The sequence below is a fragment of the Oncorhynchus masou genome, chromosome 24 (assembly GCF_036934945.1).
Source record: "Oncorhynchus masou masou isolate Uvic2021 chromosome 24, UVic_Omas_1.1, whole genome shotgun sequence".
NCBI classification, from domain to species: domain Eukaryota; kingdom Metazoa; phylum Chordata; class Actinopteri; order Salmoniformes; family Salmonidae; genus Oncorhynchus; species Oncorhynchus masou.
Genome location: NC_088235.1, coordinates 20,560,559 through 20,572,768, shown reverse-complemented (window position 1 = coordinate 20,572,768; position 12,210 = coordinate 20,560,559). Strand labels below are relative to the sequence as shown.

At 43.4% G+C, this 12,210-nt stretch overlaps 1 protein-coding gene across 1 annotated transcript in view; it reads left to right on the top strand.

The window, feature by feature from the left end:
* The window catches only part of LOC135511885 (adenylosuccinate synthetase isozyme 2-like), a 29,680-nt gene extending 18,294 nt beyond the window's left edge, over positions 1 to 11,386 (top strand). The window contains exons 5-13 of the mRNA XM_064933393.1: positions 1,514 to 1,580; positions 2,741 to 2,848; positions 2,964 to 3,045; positions 3,160 to 3,286; positions 5,480 to 5,634; positions 6,073 to 6,197; positions 6,367 to 6,464; positions 7,641 to 7,790; positions 7,904 to 11,386. Of these exons, the coding sequence (XP_064789465.1) occupies positions 1,514 to 1,580; positions 2,741 to 2,848; positions 2,964 to 3,045; positions 3,160 to 3,286; positions 5,480 to 5,634; positions 6,073 to 6,197; positions 6,367 to 6,464; positions 7,641 to 7,790; positions 7,904 to 7,956 (965 nt within the window). The 3' untranslated portion in view covers positions 7,957 to 11,386. The remainder of the gene's footprint in view (positions 1 to 1,513; positions 1,581 to 2,740; positions 2,849 to 2,963; positions 3,046 to 3,159; positions 3,287 to 5,479; positions 5,635 to 6,072; positions 6,198 to 6,366; positions 6,465 to 7,640; positions 7,791 to 7,903) is intronic.
* The last annotated feature ends 824 nt before the right edge of the window (positions 11,387 to 12,210 follow it).

Here is a 12,210-nt window from a genome sequence, read left to right as displayed (position 1 = left end):
CAACAGGTTAAGCATATCACTCTCTTATCCAGAGTGACTTAGTGCATTCTTAAGATGGCTAGGTGGGACAACCACGTATCAGTCACGCTAAGTTGATTTTTTTTCCCCAAAGTAGCTATAAGGAGGGGTTGATTTGACCAAAGATGCACTCCGAAGACCTGTTTTAAATCAGATGTTACATAAATCTTGTTCACTCTGACTTAAGCTTTTTTGTTGTGAAAAGCAGAATGTCTTAGACTCTTAGACTTTTATTAGGCTACATTATTCAGTCTCCCCCCCCCCCCCCCCCCTAGCCCAACCTTGGTCCATTTTATTCATAAAGAGGTGTGGAGGGAAAAGGGAAATTAGTTTTTAAACACAGAAATGACTGAATTGTTTGTTGCATTATCTGTCCTTTGAGCCTGTTTGGTTTACCCTTTAAGTGGTAAACTCTACTCCACTAGACTTGTTGTTCAGAGAGCCTTTAGATGTTTTGTCCGTGTGTCAGAAGTGCTAAACTGTCCAGTCAGCGCAGCGAGAAATTCCCCAAAAAGGACCCTACTTATAAACCGCTTTTGCTCAGTAGTGCTTTAGCTTTAGGGACTATAGGGCCCAACAAAATTCTGAAATGCATAGTAGGGAATCCACTAAATTTATTGAACATGTATTAGTTTGCTCAAGTTTATCATAAGACATGAACAAAATAAATGAGTGATTTGTATTTCCTGCAACTTTCTGAAGAGACAATGAGAATTCCCTGTCTATGTGCAGTGGGCTTGTTTACCACGTTGTGTAGCCGTTAGCGACGATGTTAATAAAGTCTTCTGGTAGCTGGAAAGGCTTTCCTAAAAACCTTCTCAATGAAATATTAACTACAAAGTAGCCTATGCTTACCTGGCAGAATGATATCATTTTTATCCATCCAGTAAATATTTGTTGTGCAAACTACCATCACGTGCGCTACAAAACACCCCTAAAAACAGCCTCTTGCTGGTGCACAGTGGAATTAAAGGGTAACTAAGCAAAAAAAAAAATAATGTTTTCCCTCAGACCTCAAAAGTAGTCTCCTGATGTGGATTAAGCATTGCTGTGTACTTAGAACAACTCATTTGGATTTCTATCAAAAAAGTGAGTTTTGAGGGCGAAAAACCTGAAACTAAATGGAGAAAATGTAGATTTTATACGATACTGTAGTCCCAAAAGCGGCCTTGTGAAGGCTCTACTAAGCAAAAAAAGGAATTGGGCAAAGTAAATCTGATTTTATATGGCCCCTGTGAGAAAGAAGGGTCATTTCTGACTGGAAGAGAGCAACAGACACTACTGCTCACTTCCCTTCATGGATTTTAAAATGATTGGTGTTAGAACTGTTGTGGATTCTCCAACCAATCCAATGCCTTTAAATGGGTGTCGAGTGCACAAGGGAACACTTCCGGGGAGATAATTGGGATACTACGCTAGGTTTTAGTGAGGAGCAGAGAAGCGGGGGTGAGGTGACCAGGATTGTGAGTTTGCCCTTCTCTACCTCCTCCCACAGTGTTTGATTTCCATCAAGCGGTCGACGGTGTGCAAGAGCAGCAGAGACAAGAGCAAGCGGGCAAGAAGTAAGAACCCCGCCACCTGTCATTCTCCTGGTTGGTTCAGCTTGCAGCAGTGCTGTAAAACATCATTTTGGGGGGTTGAATGTGTAGTATATTAGCCCTTCCATGCGTCCAGCCTTGTAATATGAAACAACCGTAACTGGCTCCAGCTTGAAGCAGAGCTGAAAAACAAGATTCCCTTCCTATGGCGGATACGCAGTATAAACCTTTTCAGCATAAAGTCTAGCTACCATAAGTACTGGAACAACCTCAACTGACTGAAGTCTCCAAAGATGTCAAATATGAAATATCCCAACGTTGTTCTCTGCACCGGTGTTGTGGAGCGGTTTTAATAGTTTTGCCTTGTGCGTTCTGCCTGAAAGAATTGGCTGTGATTAGCCAAATTTCTCTCATACTGTAGTCTGGGGTTTATTCCATATTCCGGAATAGCAAACAAATCCTACACTAATGTAGCTATTGCAGGGGACTACTGCTACCTGTTAGTCATGTGATGGAGACACCCAATCTGGTTCTGAGAAGAGGTTAGGAAGGACAGCTTAGATACAGGACAGCACTCTGAAATACAGGGCATTTTAAGCTTTTGTTCAGGATCAAAATAAGCACACTGTCCTGATTTTGAGTTCTTGTGTAAAACAGACTTATATAGGCTTATATTACCAGTTATGGTGTTGAAATTCCACAAGGCTTTACAACTTCACTCTTACCTCAGAGAACAGAGGCTTAGATTAGATCTCCTGCAGTAACAGCATGACTTGTCCCAGGAGTCTCGTGGTGGACCTGTGTTATTTTTCTCTTGCTGGAGGGTTTCGTTCTCATGATACCCTGTCTCTGCTCCAGAAGACCACTTATATCCTCACTGATAAGGTCTTTCTCACATCTCATCCCCACATCAGACCAGGGACGTTACGTCACCAGACATCCCCTAGCAGCACCGTGTGACTGTGATGATGCTCTCCAACCCTCACGGCAGCGCCATTGTTTCAGTCAGCAGCAGGCGATGTTCCAGACCCATAAACACTACTTAGAATAGTAGCTACATCCCTACAACTCCATCACGTCTGACCTTACACAGTCACACGCAAATACACGTTGAAGGACCGGTGTGTGTGTGTGGTTGATGTCGAGGCAGTGACTCCGTATTGTTCCCTGTATTCCACACCCAGCCTTGGAACAACGAAAAAGGGGATTGGCCCAGTGTACTCAGCCAAAGCAGCCCGCAGCGGCCTCCGGATATGTGACCTCATGTCTGACTTCACGCAGTTCTCTGAAAGGTGAGGGTGTGGCCTTGTCCTCATATGGCCAATAATGGCTATCCTCCTGTTAGTCAGAGTACAACTAGCTTTGGTAAGATTCAAATGGAACTGTATTGATGTCTATCCTCTGTAGATTTAAAGTCTTAGCCTCGCAGTATCAGTCTATGTACCCGACCCTGGTGATTGACATCGATGGAGAGTTGTGCAAGTTGAAGGTCAGAATCAGGTCCTCCATATCAGTTGAATAAACAGATCACTGGATACATTTTGTCCTTCCTACATTTCAGTGTATTTTTAGGGTTACGTGTGTGTGTGGTGTTCTTGTCCAGGATTACGTGGAGAAGTTAAAGCATATGGTGAAAGATGGCGTCTTCTACATGTACGAGGCCCTACATGGACCTCCCAAAAAGATCCTGGTAGAAGGAGCCAACGCTGCCCTCTTAGATATTGACTTTGGTGAGTATCCCCCACTATGTCATAATGTCAATTAACCCCTTTCACTGTGTCAATTGCCAATTAACCCCCATTGAACTGGTCAAGCTAACAAGCGGGATGGTCTTCAAGAAGTCGGCTGGAAATTCAAGCCGTTTTTACTGGTGAGTTAACTCTACTGAAACAGTTGTATCGGAGCTGTCATAAGGATTGGAACAACCTGTTCACTGCTCCGAACACCAGAGAGCACTCTTATACCGTGCATGACTCTGAGCTATGCTGTCTAGTGTCACTTTCAGATATTTCTGTCACAAAGCATGCCGTAGTCCATCAACACAACTGCTGAAGGAGAGGGTTGCTATTTCCTGACGGTCACCATTTTGTTTTTCCTTGACACAGTGGTAGTAGGTGAAAGGAGGTATCATATGGCTTTGCTAATGTTTAGCATAAAGGAGAATGTTTTTTGTTTTGGCACCTGTGCAGACATTTATGGGTGGGATTTCTCAACCCCTCTAATCTAAAAGGCCCATTAACCTGCACTGGAAAATCCACCTCTGTTTAAGCACATCTGACAGGGAGATTGTTTGCATGTCATGTTAAGACTGAAGCATTTAGTTTCCTTGACTTGTATTACAAGCTATAGTACCAGTCAAAAGTTTGGACACACCTACTCATTCAAGAGTTTTTATTTTGACTATTTTCTACATTGTAGAATAATCGTGAAGACATCAACTATGAAATAACACATGGAATCGTGTAGTAACCAAAAAAGGTTAAACAAATCAAATATATTTGAGATTCTTCAAATAGCCACCCTTTGCCTTGATGATAGCTTTGCGCACTTGGCATTCTCTCAACTAGCTTCATAAGGTAGTCACCTGGAATGCATTTCAATGTACAGGTGTACCTTGTGAATTTGCGGAATTTCTTTCCTTAATGCATTTGCGCCAATCAGTTGTTGTGACAAGGTAGGGGTGGTATACTGACGATATCCCTGTTTGGTAAAAGACCAAGTCCATATTATGGCAAGAACAGCTCAAATAAACAAAGAAATGACAGTCCATCATTCATTTAAAACATGAAGGTCAGTCAATCTGGAAAATTTCAAGAAAAACCAAGCACTATGATGAAAACTGTCTCTCATGAGGACCGCCACAGGAATGGAAGACACCTCTGTTGGAGAGGATACGTTCATTAGAGTTACCAGCCTCAGAAATTGCAGCCCAAATAAATGTTTCATAGACTTCTAGTAACAAACATATCTCAACATCAACTGTTCAGAGGAGACTGTGCGAATCAGGCCTTCATGGTTGAATTGCTGCCAAGAAACCACTACTAAAGCACGTACACCAATAAGAAAAAAAGACTTGCTTGGGCCAGGAAACACGTGCAATGGACATTAGTCCGGTGGAAATCTGTCCTTTTGGTCCGATGAGTCCAAATTTGAGTTTTGATTCTAAACCGCCGTGTCTTTGAGACGCGAAGTAGGTGAACGGATGATCTCTGCATGTGTAGTTCCCACCGTGAAGCTTGGAGGCGGTGGTGTGTGGGTGCTTTACTGGTGACACTGGGATTTATTTAGAATTCAAGGGATACTTAACCAGCATGGCTGCCACAGCATTCTGCAGCGATACACCTTCCCATCTGGTTTGCGCGTTGTGAGGCGATCATTTGTTTTTCAACAGGACAATGACCCAACACACCTCCAGGCTGTGTAAGGGCTATTTGATCAAGAAGGAGAGCGATGGAGTGCTGCATCTGATGACCTGGCCTCCGCAATCACCCGACCTCAACCCAGTTGGGATGAGTTGGATCACAGTGTGAAGGAAAAGCAGTCAACAAGTGCTCCGCATATGTGGGAACTCAAGACTGACAAAGCATTCCAGGTGAAGCTGGTTACACGCATGCCAAGAGTGTGCAACGCTGTCAGGGCAAAAAGAGTGGCTACTTTGAAGAATCTCAAATATAAAATACATTTTCGATTTGTTTAACACTTTTTGTTTTGGTTACCACATGATTCCATCTGTGTTTCAAAGTTTTGATGTCTTCACTATTCGGCAATGTAGAAAATACTGGTACTGTATGTTAATACAGTCATTGTGCTATGATAATCATCTGCTGTAACTTGACTGCAGCACCAATGCATTGTCATGTCTTATCTGAGGAAGACAGAAGGAAATAAGATGGTGTTGTATCCCTTTGGCATGTTGGTTTCAGGAACGTACCCTTTCGTGACCTCGTCTAACTGCACAGTAGGCGGGGTGTGCACGGGCCTAGGCATGCCGCCTCAGAACGTGGGTGAGGTGTACGGCGTGGTCAAGGCCTACACCACCCGGGTTGGCATCGGAGCCTTTCCCTCTGAGCAGTTCAATGTAAGAATGTCAGCCTGTCTACCTTGAGGGGAAGCCAGGCCTTAATGTCTTTGACCGCTGCAGGCTACAGTCATATTGGTTCACATGGCTGTGTTTCCTGCTCTCTGTATCCAGTGTGAGTAGACTGTAGTGTCAATGTGGGGGTATGGCATAGTTGCTGATTGAGTCATCAGAGTTCTGAAATCCAGTGTGTATTCTGTGAACATCACAGGCAGAGGCATGCGACTGTGTGGGTGTCAAACAGTTTTGGGAACGATAGTTGGTTGTTAAACAGCTCCCTCTGGTGGAGCTTGTGAAATAATCCATAGAATAACGGAACTACCAGTTTCTTCACCAGGACAGGACAGAGAATGATGCCATTTTAAAACTTGACAAGGCCATGGTTTATGTTGTCAGCGATCTTAAAGTGATTATTGAGTGCGTCTTTCCTTCTTGAAGGACGTTGGGGAGCTCCTGCAGACGAGGGGGAAAGAAGTGGGTGTGACCACGGGCCGTAAAAGGAGATGTGGTTGGCTGGACCTCGTGCTCATCAAATATGCACACATGATTAACGGCTTCACTGCGTGAGTTCCCACACCCTCAACTCTGTACTGTCCATCACCACACCTCCCGCTTTTTTCCCTACGGTCTCAGTATACTTGAATAGACCTTATCAGCGTTGTACAGATCCTGCATTTGGGTGTTGGTAACATGCCTGCTAACCTCCCAATGTTCTGTTGTCCTCCTGTTCAGCTTAGCTCTCACCAAGCTAGACATCTTGGATGTGCTCCCTGAGATCAAAGTTGGTGTGTCATACTCTGTGGATGGTGAAAATATACCTCATTTTCCAGGTAGGCTGGATGAAGTGAACCAGATAAGGGAGCATATTATATGCCTAATTGCATTATTCCCCCAAAAAACAATGTTTTATTGTCACATAAATATGAAATGTGTTTTACATGGTCGGCCATAGTAGTATTTGTATTTAATAAGGATCCCCATTTAGTTCCTGCCAAATCAGCAGCTACTCTTCCTGGGGTCCAGCAACATTAAGGCAGTTAACACATTTAATACATTACATTTCACAACACATTGTGTTCTCTCAGGCCACTACTCTACTACATATCTACAATCACTATATATGTGTCTGTGTGTGTAGATTGCGTGTCTTTATCGTGTGTGTCTCTTCACAGTCCACGAAGTTCCATAAGGCGTATTGTAATTTTTGTTCAATCTGATTATGCTGTTTGCATCAGTTACCTGATGTGGAATTGAGTTCCATGTAGTCCTGGCTATTTGTAGTACTGTGCACCTCCCATAGTCTGTTCTGGACTTGGGGACTGAAGAGACCTCAGGTGGCATGTCTTGTGGGGTATACTGGGTGTCGGCGCTGTGTGCTGGTAGTTTAAAGACACCTCGGTGCTTTCGACATGTCAATACTTCTGACTTCATCATTAGTTGTTTTTGTGAATCTCTCTTCCACTTTGAGCCAGGAGAGATTGACATGCATATTATTGTTAGCTCTGTGTACATCCAAGGGCCAGCCGTGCTGCCCTGTTCTGAGCCAATTGCAATTTTCCTTAGTCCCTCTTTGTGGCACCTGACCACATGACTGAAAAGTAGTCCAGGTGTGACAACTAGGGCATGTAGGGCCTGCCTTTTTGATAGTGTTAAGGCAGAGCTGTGCATTTATTATGGACATGCCTCTTCCCATCTTAGCTACTTTTGTATCAATATGTTTTGACCATGACTGTTTACAATCCAGGGTTAATCCAAGCAGTTTAGTCTCCAACTTTCTTGATATATGGTGCTCCTGGAACCAATTAGGGGTAAGTGCCTTGCTCAAGAGTGCACAGACTGATTTTTCACCTTGTCAGCTCGGGTATTTGAACTAATAACCTTTCGGTCACTGGCCCAACGCTCTAACTGCTAGGCTACCTGCCAATACACCGCTCAGCTGCCATCAAGTCTGATCTTAAGACGTTTATGGTAGCCAATGGCCTGACATTGTCCCCACCTCTCCCCAGCCAACCAGGAAGTCTTACAAAGTGTTGAGGTTCAGTATGCCATCCTGCCAGGTTGGAACAGTGACACCTCTGCCGTCAGAACGTTCGATGAGCTGCCAGAGAATGCCCAGAAATATGTCCGCTACATTGAGGAGCACCTCGGTGTGCCCGGTAAGAACCACCCCCCACCACCTTCATGTCCAGTTGTAGAGGTCATAGGTATACCTGGGGACATTTGGTGTTTTTATTGGTAAAGCTTTTCAATAACTCCTCTTCACCCGCAGTGAAATGGATTGGAGTCGGAAAATCTCGGGAGTCCATGATCCAGATCTTCTAAGACCTTCTCCTCCAGACCACACCCTCAGTCTCCTTTCCCTACCTCCGGATGGCTGCCTGATTCCAGAGGGCTGCCTGGTTCCAGGGGCCTGTGGCCTGGGAAGGTGGTCTATGCTGCATGACCCCCCCCCATGTATCTGCTCTTCTGCCACACTTGCACATGCACTACATACACACTCCTATCCATTCAATATCCCCATATTCCAACCTCTGATCCAGATGTGTGACACAGTCATTGACCCATCTACAAACCAATGTCAGACTGTTCAGTATGACCATGTGTACAGAGCTGCAGTGGAACTTGGTTGATTCACTACTACTAAACGGTGAGCATGTTGATGGTTCATCTTGCTATTAAACTCCACATTTGAAATGACGCATGAATGCAATCCTAAATTTAAGCTCCAACGCAAACACGATGTAGATATGCTAAACTCTAGTCTCAGGACTTCTACACGATCATATCAGTGTATATTTTATTTCTAGGACTAGGTATGGTTGATTCTGTTCTACTACTATTAGACGTGTGGATGTTTCTGCAGATGTAGTGTATTAGACAGCAGATTGTCTCCTGACTCAGTGACCACTAACACGTGTTTCCCGTTTGTATATTAGTGATTGAAATAGAACTATCTAAATATTTAAAATTAAAGACATGAAATGATCTTGCCTGTTTACATATGGATTGAATATATAAACCTCTATGGCTCAATTATGAAATAAAAATAGTTACCGGGAGAGGCATGCGTTCAAGTTCAACCTTGTACATAAGGTGCCTATTCATGTAGAATGGGAAAAAATGAGTTTGCCTTTATCTGCAGGTCTCTACAGAGATGGGTGTAGACTGCTGTGAAAGAAGGGCTTTCTACATTGGTGGTGGAGTGCTTTCTCTTTTTATATGTGGACGTGTCAGACTAGTGTCAGACCTCTTCCCCCTTTCCACAGGAATGGGTTTTTTGTTACAGCCTTATTCTAATAAGGATTAAATTCAATGTCTTCCTCATCAATCTACACACAATACCCCATAATGACTACGTGAAAATGGGTTATTAGAAATGTTTGCACATTTATACAAAATAAATACCTTCTCTACATAAGTGTTCAGACCCTTTGCTATGAGACTCCAAATTGAGCTCAGGTGCATCCTGTTTCCATTGATCACCCTTGAAATGTTTCTACAACTTGATTGTACCTGTGGTAAATTCAATTGATTGGACATGATTTGGAAAGGTGCACACGCCTGTCTAAGGTCCCACAGTTGTCAGTGCAAAAACCAATCCATGAGGTTGAAGGAATTGGCCGTAGAGCTCGAGACAGGATTGTGTCGGCACAGATTTGCATCATTTAAGGTCCCAAGAACAGTGGCCTCCATTGTTCTTAAATGGAAGAAGTTTGGGAACCACCAAGACTCTTCCTAGAGCTGGCTGCCCAGCCAAACTGGGCAATCGGGGGAGAAGGGCCTTGGTCAGGGAGGTGACCGAGAATCCGATGGTCACTCTGACAGAGCTCCAGAGTTTCTCTGTCGAGATGGGCGTACTTTCCAGAAGGACAACCATCTCTGCACTACTCCACCAACCAGGCCTTTCTGGTAGAGTGGCCAAGCGGAAGCTACTCTTCGGTAAAATTCACATGACCACCCGTTTGGAGTTTGCCAAAAGGCACCTAAAGGACTCTCAGACCATGAGAAACAAGATTATCTGGTCTGATGAAACCAAGATTGAACTCTTTGGCCTGAATGCCAAGCGTCACGTCTGGAGGAAACATGGCACCATCCCAAGGGTGAAGCATGGTGGTGGCAGCATCATGCTCTGAAGATGTTCTCAGCAGCATGGAGTGGGAGACTAGTCAGGATCGAGGGAAAGCGGAACGGAGCAAAGTACAGATGTCCTTGATTAACGCATGCTCAGGACCTCAGACTGGGGTAAAGGTTCACCTTCCAACAGTACAACGACTCTAAGCCCACAGCCAAGACAACGCAGGAGTGGCTTCGGGACAAGTCTCAATGTCCTTGAGTGGCCTGGACTTGAACCTGATCAAACATCTCTGGCGAGACCTAAAAATAACTGCAACGACACTCCCCATCCAACCTAACATAGCTTGAGAGAATCTGCAGAGAAGAATGGTGCCAACCTTGTAGCGTCATACCCAAGAAGACTCGAGGCTGTAATGGCTGCCAAAGGTGCTTCAACAAAGTACTGAGTAATGGGTCTGAATACATGTGTAAATGTGATATTTACAATTCTAAACCTGTCGCTTTGTCATTATGGGGCATTGTGTAGCTTGATGAGGAGGGGGGGGGACACACACCTATAAATCAGTTTTTAGAATAACGATGTTGAGGCGTCTGAATACTTTCCGAATGCACTGTAGTTACGGTGTCGGGTACATTCTTACATAACTGCTCTACTGAAAACGGTGATCTCTTAGCTTATGTTCACTGGTAAAGTCTGTTTCATTGTTCCATGTGGATTTTAAGATATCAGACTGTTATTTTAGTGGCTTTAAATGTTAACCTGGGCCTTGTATGTCAGAGGTATTCAGGCATCTTTTCTACCTTGAGGCTCGTCCTGAAATGAGTGGCTAGGTCCAAAAGAAGGCTACACCAAAGCTTTCACCTACACTACAGTGATGTCCTCAAGGAAGGAAGGGTGTATTTTATAAATAGTCAAAACAGGGTCCAGGTCCTACCCCCCCCCCCGTGTAGTGTCTTGAAGGTGGCTTAGTATTGTGTTCTCTATCCCACCACATCAGCTCAACATGGCATGCTTAACATTGTTGTTTGAGTGGGATCCAATCAACTAGTCAGTTTATTAGGCTTTGAGGAGCAATGTGTAAAATGAATTGACAACGAGCCACCTTCAGCCAAAAACAAATGTGTGGGGTGCAAAAGGAGTTTTTGATGCTTTGAGACAGGGATGAAATGTAGAGTACAGTGGATCTTGATCCAGGTGAAAAATCCAGATTTTGTTAGATGTTTGCTGTACAGTGTGTTTTCTTCCCAGCACTACCTTCCAAAGTCACTAATCTCAGTAATAATATTAATTAGTGCCATTTAAAAAAACATTTATTGGCTTGATGACTAGGTTTTAATCTAACTCCACTTTTTATCCTGTTTTCATTTGAACATTGCACATGTTAACATATTTGGTCTTATGTTTTGAAACTATTTACCTACTTTCAGTTCTGTAATGTGTTGCTGCTTTGTTAACTCTAAGTAAGTGTGTGTATATGAAATCCAATACCATATGATCGTCATCTTATTGTAGCTCTGTGTTCAATATGCTTTTTTTTCGACTGGAGTTTTATCAAATGTCATTTGTACAGTACTGGTCTTAAAAAAAAAAAAAATTACAAAGTAATTTCAATATTAAACAATTGTTAATACAACCCTAGAACAAGATTCCAACTAATAAATTAAACATGAGAAATATCATCAGTTTTTTTTTACATTTCAAATTCATCGATGTCTGTTCTAGAGGGGTCAAATGTTTTCTGTTTCTCAACTGTCTTTGAAGAGCAGCTTAACTCTCATGGTACCCCCCCCACCACCACCAGGGTCAGAATCCGCCAAGCTATCTGTCTCACCTAGCTATCTTAACACAACTTCAACTACATTAATTGTTAGAATTGCCTGTGTACTTTTACAGGGCCACCAGAGGGAGTTGTTTACCTTTGAATACTCTCATTTGTACCACTAGGAATACATGGTACTGGCTGAGAATTAAAATACTACTCTGAACAAAAAGATACATGCAACAATTTAAGAATTGACTTATATAAGGAAATCAGTCAATATAAATACATTAGATCCTTATGGATTTCACATGACTGGGAAAACAAATTATTCTGTTGATCAGACTGTTTGTGGCCTATGAATGTTGTCCCATAATGGCTGTGCGACATTGCTGGATATTGACATAAACTGGAACACACTGCTGTACATGTTAATCCAAAGCTTCCCAAACAGGCTCAATGGGTGACATATCTGGTGAGTATGCAGACCACGGAAGAATTTGAACATTTTCGGCTTCAAGGAATTGTGTACAGATCCTTGCATCATGGAGCTGGGCATGGCGGCGGATTAATGGCACAACAATGGGCCTAAGGATCAAATGGTATCTGCATTCAAAGTGTATGCCTGCCCGTACCATAGCCCCACCGCCACCATGGGGCACTCTGTTCACAACATTGACATCAGCAAACCTCTGGCCCACACACGCTGTCTACCATCTGCCCAGTACAGTTGAAATAGTAA